General features: G+C 40.8%; 1 protein-coding gene across 1 annotated transcript in view; it reads left to right on the forward strand.

The window, feature by feature from the left end:
* The first annotated feature begins 493 nt into the window (after positions 1-493).
* LOC138742308 (uncharacterized) overlaps positions 494-15953 on the forward strand; it is a 141572-nt gene continuing 126112 nt past the window's right edge. The window contains 3 exon segments of the mRNA XM_069896563.1: positions 494-5670; positions 8703-9023; positions 10278-10413. Of these exon segments, the coding sequence (XP_069752664.1) occupies positions 2110-5670; positions 8703-9023; positions 10278-10413 (4018 nt within the window). The 5' untranslated portion in view covers positions 494-2109.

The following is a 15953-nucleotide window of genomic DNA, read 5'->3' on the forward strand; positions in this document are numbered from 1 at the left end:
GACCTCTTGTCCATATCCTGTCCTTGTCAACAGTGTTCAAGGCTCAAGTTTGTGACATTCACTCCTCAAAAATGTTTTCATGCCTCCTACCTGAAAAATGTCCTTAACAATTTCCTTCTTTATCTAAGCTTTTGTTCCAAAGCCTCTGGCTCATGATAGGCATCTAATTATGACTGGGAGGAGAGCCTTAAGGTGTACAGCTACCTACCATAGCAATGCATTCCTTTGGATATGTTAAAAGTATTTTTGTTGTAATTATTCAAAGAATGAAAAGGCTGGGAAACAATACATTGGCCATGCCTTTAAATCTCTGACTTTCTGTAGATGGGCTGGGATATCATTGTTCTGTGACTGTCATAAATTAAGCAGGAGTCATAATTCACTTGTGGGAGTATTGCATAATTGGCAAAGTTACTCCTCAAAATGTTTATATAACATATTTATTGAATTAATCCATTTAAGTAAGAACATCCCTTTCCTTTCTTCTAGGTTTCAGAATCCCTAGAAAAACTTTCGGATCCCTGTGAATCTGAAGAGGAAAGCAGTTCAGAGGAAGAAACTTCAAGTCCAAGCCAAGTTTCTGCAGCTATACCATTTGGATCAAGTAAAAGTGTCTTAGAAACACCAGCAACAAGTGTGACAACATTGGAGCCGACTGTTACACCTTCTGTTACAGCCCCTGGATTAAAAGTAGAAACAACTGATGCTTATTCTAATGACCTGAAGAGACTAATTGATGCATCTAGTGAATCGCAGCTCATCACTTCTTCCTCTGATGCATTGCCATTGCATGCAGCACAAGTAAGGACTTGTACAACTTCCTTCCTTAGAGATTCTGAGCCTCAAGGCACATTCTCCAATTCACAGGTGAGAAACGGAGATAGACAAACGGCAAAAGTAGAGCTAAATGACATTTTAGAAGAGATATCTGCATTAAGGTTAGGCAGTTGCCTTGAGCAAAGTGTTGTCAATTCTGCTGCAGAACTTAAACCATGTGACCTTTCCTCAGAAACCGAGGCAGGGGCAAATGAAATCTTTCCTTCATCAAAACCACAAACAACTGAGCATTCTAATGTATTTAATTTGGAAAAATGTGCAATTTCTCTAGAAACAAACACACAACATAAAATAAAATCTTCTAGTTCAGAAGAACGATTAAATGCTGCTATTGAAGCACATGCTAACGTCTGTTGCCCTGAGTTGCAATGGGACTCCAATAAAAATTCTCTGCTTACACAAGAACAGATTGTGATTTACACTGAAACAGATGCATTTTTAAGTGGAATTTCTTTGGACAGTAGTGTACAGTCAAATGTACTTTCAACAGAAGCAGTGGAGCCAACAAGAATTTCCTCAGAAAAACAATCTGAACCTGCTGTAATTAGTCTTGGGTTACATCATACGACCAGTGGAATTAAACCAGATCCAAGTAAAATCTCATTGACAGAAACAGGCTGGTCTTCCTTGAATAAAGAACAGCATTTAAGTGAAACTCCCACAAATGTAAATCAAGATTCCACTGTAGTTTGTCCTGGAACAAATAAGATTTCTCCTGCAATTGTTTCAGAATCCAAGTCAATCCAGATTCCACCTGATATCAACTTATGCAGAAGTGAAATTCCAGTTGTAGTTGAACCAGAGATCATTGAAACTCTTCCAGGGACAAATGAGATCTTGGATGGAATTATATCAGAACTAGAAACAATTTGCTCCTCTCAGGATACAAACCAGAATGTTAGTGAAATTTTCTCTGAAGTACTGTCAAATTCCATTGAATGTGGTTGTGAAAGAAATGCGGAATCAAAATCAATTTGGTCTTCTCCAAGTGTACATCAAGAACAAAGTCTAATTCACAATGAAAGAAAACCAGATTCCATTGGAACCATTCAAGGATCAAGAGAAAATAGTGGTGATTTTGAATCTGATCCATTCTGGCCTCCTGTGCAAACAAATCAAGATATAAGTGAAATTCTTCTCAACATTAAATCGCATGTCCCCATTGTTGAGTCAAATGCAATTTGTGGTGGAACTATACCAGAATCAATCTGGGCTTTGCATCATACAGACAAAGATTTAAGTGAATTTTCCTCTGAAATTGAATCGGATTTGATGAAAAGAAATCCTGAATCAGATGAGATTTTTGCAGGACTTAAATCAGAGCCTGTCAGGACTTTTCTGAATTCAGAGCCAAACTTAAATGAAATCCCATTTCAAACTGAACCACATCACATCGTGATCAATGAAGATGCCAAAATAGTTTCTGATGGGCTCATTTCAGATTCAGAATCAGTCCGGGTTTCCCAGGATACAGATGAAAATCTCACTGAAACTCCCTTTGTAACAGAACCAGACTGCGCTGAGAATTTCCCTGGCATAACATCTGAAATAAGTAACACCTCAACCTTGATATATTCAAAGGAAAAGAGTTTGTTCGATTTAGACGGTAGTTGTCCGAAGATAGAAAGAAGTGGAACTGCTCATGAATCTAAATCAGAAATAGCTTTGGCTCTAATTTGTCCAGTGAATGAACTAGCAGAACTGAAGTCGAGTCCAGAAACCTCTCACCAACTTGGATTTGTTGTTGAAAGCCAATTAGAACAAATTGTGTTTTCTCGAGAGTCAGAGGGATATGCAGGTGTTAATGAAGTCCCTGAATCTGAGTCAACCAGCCATGAAGTATCGGCATATCAAGAGCTGAGTGAAAATTCCCCTGGTGTAACAGCAAGCGTAAGTGACCCGATTGTTGAAAGAAGGTCAGCTTGTTGCAATTCACTTGAGCTGCAATCTGGAGAAATTACTCAGGGATTCCTTCCACCTTGGCCAGAGACTGAGCAAATTCCTTTTAAAGAAGGTATACACAACAACGGCACTGGAATTGAACTGGAATCAATAAGTTCTTCTGTTGACATTGGTTTTGAAGGAACTTTAGTAGCTTCCCCTGAGACAGGATCTGAGACTGGCGAAGAAGCAGCAGTAGCAACACTAAGAACTAGTGGTAATTTCACGGAAGGACATGCGGGCAATTCTGAAGAGAGTGGATTGAAACTTACACAGATTTTTTCACAAACTCAAGTAGTGTCGCAGGGAGATTTCACTGGAGAGCAGAAAATCATTGATTTATCATCACCAGAACGTGCCCAATGCCAACATTTTGGTAGAGATTTTGAGACGCATCTGTCATGTCAAAAGAACACTGAAACACAAGTTTTCGGGGACAGCTATTCATACACTGACCCAATGGTTAGAAGGATAGAAACACATGAGACTGACTTTCCGAAGGACAGAGGAAACACACTTCCAGCTAATGCCAAGACAGATTCAAAAGAAAGTCCTCTTGACATGAGACCAGACAGTGAGGATGCTGGCACGGCAACTGGTGCTTTTGTTGAAAGGACAATAGAAGCAAATGAAATCTGTCCTGAAGAGACGAGTATCAGCTGGGGAAATGCTATTGATCTCACTGGCCAAGAAACTGTGTGTACACTTGAGGGGATCGAGCAACTTATTAAACAAAGCACAGGGGAAGTCTCAGAAAAAGATGCATTGTTTTCAGCATTTGAAACAATCACAAGTCAAAACTTTGGGATAAGTGATATCCCCAATGTCTCTTCTGAAGAAATAAGTGATTGTACTGCTCAAACTTCCATAGAACCAAGAGAGACATGTCTTACTTCAAAGACTGAACCAAGGAACCATTTTGATGAAGGATTGTCAATGTCACATATGACTAACGCCCTAGAATTAGGTACCACAACTGAAGTAATTAAAAAGGAGATACCTGATGCTGAGTTGAAACGAACAATCTTTTTTGATGGGATAGGATCACAGAGTGTTCGCAGAGTTCCTGAAAACAGTTTGGAGAGCAATCTGATCTGCATATATGATGCTGAATCAAAGGCAACTGATCGTCTGCTGGAGGAAAAATTAGAAGACTCTGGAACTGCAGATTCACAAAGATATATAGGTCTACCTGCGGAGGTTGGCATTCTGCAGACGGAAGGTTATGACAGCAGGAATTATGACAAAACGCCGGATGAACATCGAGGCAATTGTGTAAATGGCAGCCAAAAGACTATAACATTAGATGGCGAATCCAATGATATTTCTCCGAGTGTTTATGATACAGATGGTAACAGTACAACTAGTGAGGAACTCGAGGAAAGGACGTATTCATTTGGAAGTACGAGCAGCTTACAAAAAGCACTGCAGAGGCAGACAAATGCGAAAGGAGAAGATTGGTTTGGATCTTTGTCCTCTTTAAACTCCTTCACTGCTTCTCTCAAAAACTCAAAATTTTCAGTTTTCACCAAAATGACATCGTTTAGAAAAAACAAATCCTTGACTCAAGTATGTCAAACTGAAAATGTCGGCAAAGAAAGAAACAGGAGGCAACAGGCAAGAGATATGAATGAGAATAAAACACAAACCAAGAGCAAAGCAAATTGTGTTCCAGCGTATAAAGTGCATTACCCAAGCTATAAAATTCATCTGCCTCATCATCCCAGAGGCAGCTTCAAGGGTGAATGTCCAACTTTAGATGGTTCGGATGAAGATGATGATGTTTTTGTAAATTGCAGCCAGTCAAATCAAATTGGGAGTAGAACTTTTGCCTCTGATGGATTACGGAATGTAGATGGTATGGAAGAGTTTGAGAGAGTGGCAGAAAACAGTCATGATTTCCGTGACAGGGACACAGACTCTGTGCAGGGAGAAGACATCAACGCAGAGGATCAAAGCATCAAAATATCACCTACAGCAGATGGCAGTTGCAAAAGGAGCAGAAGTACCGACAGCCTTAATAGAATGAAGCGAGCTTTTGCTCATAAATCACTTTCCATTTTCTTTGAATCAAAATCTGGAGAAAGAAAAAATGCCATAAAATCTCATAAAAAAGCTGAAGGTGATGATGGCAAGTCAAATCACATGTCCTGGAAAAGGTTCATGAGACTGAGCGAGTCAGATTCTACAAAGGGATCCAACCCATCGAGCACTTCAAGTACAAGCAGTGGGGAGAATCCATTCATACGGACCCAGTCACAGGTGCACAGTGAATACGCAAGGCGAATCTCAATGGACCAGGTTGACAGTGCTCACCCGGTCGTATCCTCATCACCTTCACCACCTCAGAGGTCAAGAATAGCTCAGCTTTCCAGTTGCTCTTGTGACTCTGATCCTGTTCTGAAAATAGCCGAGCAAAGAGCAAAAAGAACATCAGTAGATGGATTAAGACTTGCATTGTTGCCCAACAGTAGTTTGGAAACTGAAGATGGCTTCAAAGCCACAGCAAATCAGTCTATCTCGCACACCTTAATGAATCAGATAAGCCCAACTTGGAATAGGCCTGGTGTGATTTCAGAATGCTTTGACGGTTCTTTCCCTGCAAGGCCCATGAGTCCTAAACCTCAAAGTCCAAGGTCAAGTTTTCGGAGAAGCTTTCGCTCCAGCAACAGAGGTAGCACCTCCTCATGGACTTCCCTGGATTCCAGCAGGACAACCGATGGCGTGTTGGAAAGCCCTGAAAGGCCAACCACATCAAAACCAAGAGGAAATCTTCTTCTTTCAGTGCAATCTCTGAATTATGAATGCCAGAAAGAGGACAGTGGAATTAGTAGTCAATCACAGACAAATCTAAATACCACATCTTCAGTAATTGACATTGGCAAAGAAGAGGTGAGTGGTTCAAAAATTATAGTCTTCCAACCATTTTCCACAATATTTGTTATTAGTTTCCACCTCATGATGTTTTGACAGCACATTTGAAATCATGAAATAATTGGGAAGGAAACAAATTTTAATAATGACTTAAGCCAACGTAAAGGTTCCGATAACTTAAATGTGCAGAAAGAATTGCGAGACTACACATTTTAAACTTGCAAATTAAATAGTCAATGTTGGGTTGAAACTTGAAATATCCAATAAGAAACTCCCTGAACTTTTAATGTGCCAATGAACTAAACAGAGCAAAGGTCCAGGTTACACATTGGTTGTTGGAAGAAGAGGCAGGGTAATTGTCAACTAGAGGTAAGTTCTTTTCAAAAGAACAGCAATGTGGCCCAGCAATGAGGTTTCCTGAACTCTTCATCTCAGTGCTTGAAGTCTAGAAATCTTTTGTTTCAGGAATGAAACTTAATAGCAACAATTCTGCATCTAATTGTGCCTCTCTCAAAATTTGGCCAGGCATGAGTGTCGTTCACCCTTGCATATCCGACATGGTTTCTAGCTCAGTCATGGAGCAGTTTCCAGAGAGTAACTATTTATGTTCATGTTGTGTTCATGAGTTGTTGGGAGCTACCGTAACTGTCTAATCCTCTTCAGCAAGAATTCGTAATTTTCTTTTCCTTTCGTTACCCTATAATTGCCCTCTAAGACGTGAACATCACCTTATTGTTTCTCTCTGGTGAAGAGCATTTGAGTAGTTCCAATTTTAAAACTGGTTCAATTATCAGTAGGATTTCCTTCCCCTTGAAGAATAAAAATCATCTGAACTAAATATTAGCATAAAATAATGATTTTGATTTTTTTTTAAAGTATCTCTCCTTTATGGTGACAGATTCACAACCATTTTCCAAGAAAGTCTGCTACATTAGGATCATTTGTGACTATGTAGAATCCTCTGTTTAATGCTCTGTAGAATTCACAATATTCATCAATGTGTGTGGAGTGGAGCTGATCTGAATGAACCCTGAGAAAAGTAACTAGACCCTTAAACTGTTCCAAGGTCATAATAATCTATAATTATAAATACTTTTGTTTTCGAACCGACTTCAATTGGATCAGAATAACAAAGTAAGTTTTAAGTGGCTTAATTTCTAAAGGTGAATGTTAACAAATAATCATGATAATCTGGACTAAAAATAGGGATGACGTTTGATTTTGAAATGGTGAATCTACCGCCTACTGGGCAACTATAGTAAATAACTGCAGGAAATCTGTGGTCATTTTATTTTAAAGAGACTCTTCTTTTGCATTAATTGCAACCAGCCATATGGCCTGAATTATGTGATCAGCAGCACCCATAACCTTTTCATGTCCATGTCTATTCATGTGTGAACGGAATTGTGAGGTTTATGGGACCAAAGAAGCCCAGCCCATAAAAGTGTTGATTAAACTTGGATAGCCTGCAAGCAAGGCCTACTTGTTTAGCCAACTGTCAAAATCAAAGGTTTCTGAAAAATACATTTTGAATCCACACATGTTAATCAAACTACACCACCAATAAAAAGCACCAAAACATTCAACTCACATTTAAAATAAAAATGGAGAAACAGAATCAATTAAAACCATATAAATAAACTCAAACAATTAAAACGTAATCGAATGTGCCTTTTTGTTCACAGGCTGTTTAAGCAGATTGCCCCACTAAAACTGATGGGGGATTTCCCCAACTTTATTCTCCACCAGTGCACTCTGAGGAATCCATTGTCGAAGCGTAGCAAGAGAAATTGCAACAGATAGATCGTTTGAGACTTCTGTATTTCAGGCTCTCACTCACATGTGGGGAAACCCAAACTTGTTGGGATTTGCATGAGGAAATGCAGGTGGCAGTGTAAGAAATCTTCAGTATTTCCTTGAACTATCCACTCGACAGTCAGTGCAAGGGGTACATAGTGTTCAGCATGTTTGACTCCAGTAACTATTGGATAAAATTATCGATTAAAGATGGAGGGAACTTTTGCCTGTAGCAACCTTGAAATATATATTAAGCAATATCAGATGGGTTTAATTCCAGAAAAAGGGTTTTATTTTGTTCATTTACTCTGGACATAGATCTAGACCTACCCATTCAGACAGTTCTAATATAATGCACATGGAGTATGCACCAGGAATCAATCTGCTTCAACTTTACAGCAAATTAACGATTCCTAATGTGGGTTAAAAAGTCAATCGTGTTCATTCATAGTAACCTCTGTACTTTGTATTTTAGCTGACATTGGTGCATTCCTTGGCCTATCTTATTAATTTTGTTAAATGCAGTATGAAATTCAGTAATTTTATATCATGCGTGAGGCAAAGCAATTGATGTCTTAAAATAACATAATTAATAACGCACAATGAATATACAATTAAATTCATCCAATGTTACCTGATGCTGGTAAGTGATACAGGTTACCCCTCCTCAAATTTCCCTCGCCTTCCAAACATTTCCTCTTTGAACAATGTGTGTTAGAGGCATCTTCTTTGAAACTCCTGAGTCAGAAATGATATTGAATTACACATCAGCAAGATGCAAAAGCCTCATAAAGAGAATAGCCATCACAACAAGTTTTAGTGAATTTATGTTCATCCATAATAATTGAACCAAAGTAGTTAAAAATGACAATTACTGTTCAGGATCAGGGTAAGAAACCATATTTCTTCAATTATGATTGTGACATTACGATATTAATTTTTCATCCCGAATGACGTGCTTACAACCTGAAGTGTTTAGTAGGAAAGAAATACCTGCATGTTTTATTTGATTTGCCATCTACTAAGGGAAGGGAAGATAGAAATTTCATTGTTCTAATACATTTACAAGCAAAATGTTTCACCGCGTATGGCAAGTCCATAGCAAGAAGTATATAAATTCTGATATTCTTGAAGGCACTGAAATTTTATCATGCCCCCTGTTGCCGCATATTACATCGTTGTGTCACATGCGTGCTTGTTCATTGTGTGAATGTTTGATCTGACGCATTTCTCTACCCGGCACTGCCACACAGGAAGTAAGTAAGCATCCAACCCACACAGCACAGGAGACGAACCCAACAGTCTTGAGGAGCCACCAACAGAACCACCTGCGGCGACGCCCATTGTCAGATATTGGGCAGATGGTCTGGTTACTTGGTCGTGCGGAACATGAAGTGAAATGCAAACTAGACAGTGAGGATGAAACAGGAGAGTTATGTCTGCTGCCTTACAAACGATGCAGCTCAGACGAGTTGCTGCTGGAAGAAGCAAGGAAGAGGCGGAGAAAGTTGATTGCAGACCTAGAGAACAGCAGAACCAACCATGGCAGGACCAACGCCGAGGTTTGCAATGAAGTAAGATAAAGCATCGAGTCCTCTGAAGTACTGTGATCTGCCGCCGCTTTCACCCCTTCACCTGCTTTTCATAGCTCTATGTCTTTGGATGCCTCACTCCACAACCTGTCCTCTCAGTCATTTGTATTCTGCATTCCCTTCATTTCATGGTTGGCTCTGGGTTCAGTCTGGCTGTCTCACCTTAGGGTGTCACTCTCCTGCCAAAATTATTATGTTTCTTTGGCTGTTGAAGTACATTAGAAGATTGGTGATAAGCAATCTGAGGGAATATGAAGTACCAGCCACAGAAAACGTGTAAATGATACATGGCTCTCAAAAGATCCTGTGTAAGTCAAATAACTTTTCATCTTGCGTAGAGTACATGTGGAAAGTTTGCCTGCTACTGAACATCTTGGCTTCCTCTTCTCTTTTGCTCTCCTCCCATCGCCAACCATTGAGTTGATATTATGTCATAACAAACAAGAAAGAAGCATCTTTATATCTACCTGATATTTTTGGGGTTATGTGTTTGCCTGTGATTATGCTATTGATGGTGTGATTTATGTTGATTGACGATTTCCTCTGTTCATTATTCGAGTGAAATTGTCAAAATTCCTTTGTATAGATGGTTTAAAGTTTGAAGCTTGAATGGCCAACCCCCCCCCCCCCACCTCTCCTTACTCATGGAATGTAATCAAGCAGGCATATCAATTCTGAACTCGTCTTTCATCTATGAATCTCCAATCAAATTCAATTTGTTCCCTCTGTGCTCCAATTCGCTGGGGAAGTCAATTTACTGTTAACTTGATTTTCTATAACTGTTCATGCTTTTCATCTGTGGGATTTGTTTCACTTCATACCTTTCTCTCTGAATTATTTTCCTTTATTTTGGGTAAAGATCACCAAAATTCTTCCAGTCATAAGATATTCCTGACACGAGTGCGTATTTCTCCTGATTACCCACAAGTATTGCGTATAGTCCACTTTTAATCTTTTAGAATAGCTGAATAATCATTTTATAGATATTAAGTTTCTCTATAGCATCTTGTTCAACATTGTTAATTATAAACTTTGTTAACTGTAAAACAAAATTATTTTTGTTAAACGATTGGTTGCAGTATTTTGATGAAAGTTTTTCTTTTCGGGTGAATGGACTATTTGATTCGTGACTATCCATGTATCTAATGAGGGATCAAGCTTCATCCATGGACAGAGACTGAACTAATTGATGATTAAGATCATACAACTGTACTGAATTCTTCATCATTCCCTTAGGTTGGAATGCGATTTTCCCTCCTGTCACCTCTCTCTGCTACCTTCAAAGACATTCCTTTGAAATTTCTTACCTTATCCCAGAGTACACCAACAGGACTGGACTGTATCGGGTATAAACGGTGGATGGCAACTTCAGGTATGTTATCCAAGATAACCTGATGAGTATTTGTTTTGAATTCCATTTACAAGAAATTCTATTTAAAATGATTTAAAATTCTGACTTTAGCATATCTTTTCTTTCCTTTTATCTGTTAAGTATTGCTAGAAACACATTTGAAAGGAACCTGAATTGTGAATATCTCACTAAATTACGTCCTGATTTGCCCAATGCATAATGTATGACCTCCAGGTTCAGTAGACTTTGCTGAGAAGTCTTCTGTCTGTGCTTACAGCAGATATCTAAGCAAAATCCATTGAATGCACACTCACCCCAGTCATAAATATTGATGAACTACCCAAAATGATTTTTTGGAGATAAACAATGATTTAGTTACCTCAATACTTTGGGCCTTTCTCTTGGAGTGCTTATTAATTTTTTTAAATATGATATGCCATATATTTTTTCATACCAAGCTAACAGGAGAAGTATTATCTGAAGTGCACAGATTTGAACCAATGGAGCTGCCAAGAGCAAATGAAGTCTAAATATTTACGTAGAGTTTTCTTGCCAAGACACTCTTGGCTCTGGTGACACCTAAGATTTGGCTTCAGGACTCCTGTTTAGATGGAGAGAAATGGGGAATAAAAAGATGATTCTTTCCTGGTTGCCTTCCACGCTTGTTGGAGGGTGAGCAGGAGGAGAACCAGTTAAAACCAGAGCTGGTAAACCATAATGCTCTTGTGAAACTTTTGTTCACAATGAATGCTACTCTTGGGAGAGAAAAAGAACATTTAAAAAGATATATTTTTGAGTATAAAGACTAAGAAAAATAATTGGGTATGCAGAAAAGAAGATAACTGTGTACATGGTGGAATGATCACAAATGAAACCTTTTTGTAAATTACATTTTGTTAATTATGAAGACAATCTGAATACATTTAATTTAGTTTAAATTTAATTGTAATGCCACAGCATGGTAGAAGGCCCTTCTGAGCCATAAAATCTGTGCTGCTCAATTATGCTTCATTAAAAGACTAACCCCGTACGCTTTTGGAGGATGGGATGAAACCGGGAGACCTGGAGAAAACCCATGCAGCTCACAGGGAGAACGTACAAATACCTTATGGACAGCTCTTGGATTCAAACCTGGGTCACTGTAATAGTGTTAACCACATAACCGTTAACAGCACGGAAACAGGACATGTCGGCCCTTCAAGTCCGTACCGGTTCACTTGAACAACTCCACTAGCTCCTCCGCAAACCAACAGACTAATGTTGGCCTATCATCTACATTACATTTTGACACGTGATAATAAAAGGAACCTTGAAGCCTTGGTGGAAGCTTTGATCCTCGTGGGACCAGTGAATCTCTGGGCACTAACACAGAGAGAGGAGACGTCAACAACAGTAACATCAAGATGATGAGAAGAGTACAATTGCTCTGCAGGAAGATGTTCTTGGGTATTTTAGTTAATTTCAACATTTTGTGTTAAATTTTAAAAATGATTCACGACAATTTGTTGTGCTAGCCATTTTCCTTTGCCTGTTATGGTGAATCAAATACTTTCCTCTTGATATGGCTCAAAATAATCTTTACTGCATTTACATTTGAAGCTCATTGTTTTCTTAGGAAATCATGTGGAAATGATTTCTGCCACTCATATATTTGGGAAACAATATTAAAGTTATTCCACAGATAGGTCGTTATGAAGTCTAGGGACTTGAGTAATCATGAAAAACGGGGACGCGTGAACACAAAATCTACCGTATTTGATGTCGTGTAAGACCCATGGGCATTTAAGACCCATTCCCCCACCTCATTTCAGTCCGGAATATTCAGAATTTTTTTTAGTGTATTTACAGGTAAGCATTTAATGTTATTGAAAGATGTAGCTACAGTAAAGCAGGACAAAACATGCAACTAGGACACCAAGAAAAATCTTTTTAATAATAATACTGCTGTAATTTACAAGAGAAAACAAAAGCAGCTTCATTATAGCAGAAAACATTTTATAAAAACAAACTGCTGCTGTCGGTCCCCGTGCTGGTCCCACTACCTGCTCTCTCCTGGCAGTCTGCTGCCGGTCCCCATGCTGGTCCCAGAGATAATTATCACTGTTGGCTTTACACACCATTATCATCTTAATTTGAACTTTGCATATAAGACCAGGGGGATATTTTTGAGCCAATTTGGGGGGAAAAAGTGAGTCTTATATGCCATCAAATATGGTATTTGATTTAGTTTCATTGAGACATCAGACATCCACATCTGCTTTGGTGCCTATTTACTGTGACTAGACACACATTAATATTGGATTTGTTGTGCATTGAATGTATATCTGTGACATCATTCAGCGCACAATGCTGTTTTGAAATTATAATGGTGTTTTGGAAATCATTACCTCAGTAGGAACTCCTTCTTAACTTTGCACACCCGAAGAAGCATTCAACAGAAACAGTTTGCAGGTTACCCACTGAATTTCATTCATTGAGATTCGGATTTCACAAAGCTTGGCAGTCTCTGAAAGATCCTTAAATTAGCCAAGTTTATAGGATGGTGCAACTGAAAGACTTGTTCTGACATTAAAACTTATGCAGGTATTCAGGGAGCAATTCTCATCCTTGAATCTCGATATATGGGATGTCTGTTGTTTGGAAAGGTTTGGTTCATTGAGATCTGCCACATGCTGTGACCACAATTTATGATTTAGAGATACTGCATGGTAACAGGTCCTTCTGGCCTATGAGCTTTCATCACCCAAATACACCCATTATATCACACATCTGTGGAATGTGGGAGGACACCAGAGCACCTGGAAGAAATGCATGCGGACATGCGGAGAACATACAAAATCTTTACAGGCAATGCTGCATTCAAACCCTGGCTGCTGCAATAGTGTTGCACCCTGCAGACTGCAAACCTAGTTTAAGTGCCTGACAAAGTCACCTTGACCATAAGCTTTTGTTTTCAATGTGCTTACCTCTTACACAAGTTAGAACAATGAGCCTGCCTGTTCACTGAATGTCTGTACTGAATTGTCTGTATAGTTGGTGATTCTTTGGCTTGGCTTCGCGGACGAAGATTTATGGAGGGGGTAAAAAGTTGGTGATTAGTATGTAGATAAAATACTTTCCAACGTGGTGGTCGCCAGGCTTCCCCAGGATGGAATCCCTCTAAGTTCTGACATTGCCAGTGTCCAAATGGTGTGTGACATTGGGTGGTTAATGCCCAAAAATTGTGGTATTGGTCATTATCCCTCATTCTCCTGCAGCCCAGCATTGCATTTGAGTAACCAAAGGTCCCCACTGCAGATAAGGGTAGACGCTGCTGATAGGGATGATAACTTTAGTACCCAAGCCTATGCAAGAAGGGTCAGAGACCAGACTACTTACTGTGTTGACATAACAGGTCCTCAGCCTGGACTGTTCTGGAGGATCCTGAAATAATCAGCGGAGCAGGTGCCGTGTCTTTGTGGTCATTGTTGGACGACAACCACTGAACAATCTCAGGGGCTCAGACCTCACACTGTGTGCTAGGAGTGTGAGGAGAGAAACGGATAGGAAGGGGGCGGGCTTTGCATTCTTGCTGATGAGGTTGCTCATGAACAGTATCTGTCTGACATCCAGAGAACCCATTTCTATTTTCCCATTCAGGTGTAATACGCCTATCTGTCCCTCCTTAGTTGACATGCTTGACCATGATGCAACACTAAATAAAGTAAATATTAAAATCAAAGCATCCTTTATTGAAAATAAGTTACCTGATCCGTCTGCTCCATCTCCTTAGTTACCTGATCCCTCTGCTCCATCCCCTTAGTTACCTGATCCCTCTGCTCCATCCCCTTAGTTACCTGATCCCTCTGCTCCATCTCCTTAGTTACCTGATCCCTCTGCTCCATCCCCTTAGTTACCTGATCCCTCTGCTCCATCCCCTTAGTTACCTGATCCCTCTGCTCCATCCCCTTAGTTACCTGATCTCTCTACTCCATCCCCTTAGTTACCTGATCCCTCTGCTCCATCCCCTTAGTTACCTGATCCCTCTGCTCCATCCCCTTAGTTACCCGATCCCTCTGCTCCATCCCCTTAGTTACCCGATCCCTCTGCTCCATACCCTTAGTTACCCGATCCCTCTGCTCCATGCCCTTAGTTACCCGATCCCTCTGCTCCATCCCCTTAGTTACCCGATCCCTCTGCTCCATCCCCTTAGTTACCCGATCCCTCTGCTCCATCCCCTTAGTTACCCGATCCCTCTGCTCCATCCCCTTAGTTACCCGATCCCTCTGCTCCATCCCCTTAGTTACCCGATCCCTCTGCTCCATCCCTTTAGTTACCCGATCCCTCTGCTCCATCCCCTTAGTTACCCGATCCCTCTGCTCCATGCGCTTAGTTACCCGATCCCTCTGCTCCATCCCCTTAGTTACCCGATCCCTCTGCTCCATCCCCTTAGTTAGCTGATCCCTCTGCTCCATCCCCTTAGTTACCTGATCCCCCTGCTCCATCCCCTTAGTTACCCGATCCCCCTGCTCCATCCCTTTAGTTACCTGATCCCTCGGCAACATCCCGTTAGTTACCTGATCCCTCTGCTCCATCCACTTAGTTCCTGATCCCTCTGCTCCATTCCCTTACTTACCTGATCCCTCTGCTCCATCCCCTTAGTTACCTGATCTCTCTGCTCCATTCCCTTACTTACTTGATCCCTCTGCTCCATCCCCTTAGTTACCTGATCTCTCTGCTCCATCCCCTTAGTTACCTGATCCCTCTGCTCCATCCCTTTAGTTACCTGATCCCTCTGCTCCATCCCCTTAGTTACCTGATCCCTCTGCTCCATCCCCTTAGTTACCTGATCACTCTGCTCCATCCCCTTAGTTACCTGATCCCTCTGCTCCATCCCCTTAGTTACATGAACCCTCTGCTTCATCCACTTAGTTACCTGATCCATCTGCTCCATCCCCTTATTTACCAGATCCCTCTGCTCCATCCCCTTAGTTACCTGATTCCTCTGCTCCATCCCCTTAGTTACCTGATCCCTCTGCTCCATCTCCTTAGTTACCTGATCCCTCTGCTCCATCTCCTTAGTTACCTGATCCCTCTGCTCCATCCCCTTAGTTACCTGATCCCTCTGCTCCATCTCCTTAGATACCTGATCCCTCTGCTCCATCCCCTTAGTTACCTGATCCCTCTGCTCCATCTCCTTAGTTACCTGATCCCTCTGCTCCATCCCCTTAGTTACCTGATCCCTCTGCTCCATTCCCTTAGTTACCCGATCCCTCTGCTTCATCCCCTTAGTTACCTGATTGCTCCATCCCCTTAGTTACCTGATCCCTCTGCTCCATCCCCTTAGTTACCTGATCCCTCTGCTCCATCCCCTTAGTTACCTGATCCCTCTGCTCCATCCCCTTAGTTACCTGATCCCTCTGCTCCATCCCCTTAGTTACCTGATCCCTCTGCTCCATCCCTTTAGTTACCTGATCCCTCTGCTCCATCCGCTTAGTTACCTGATCCCTCTGCTCCATCCCCTTAGTTACCTGATCCCCCTGCTCCATCCCCTTAGTTACCTGATCCCCCTGCTCCATCCC

The sequence above is a fragment of the Narcine bancroftii genome, chromosome 9 (genome assembly GCF_036971445.1).
Source record: "Narcine bancroftii isolate sNarBan1 chromosome 9, sNarBan1.hap1, whole genome shotgun sequence".
NCBI lineage: Eukaryota > Metazoa > Chordata > Chondrichthyes > Torpediniformes > Narcinidae > Narcine > Narcine bancroftii.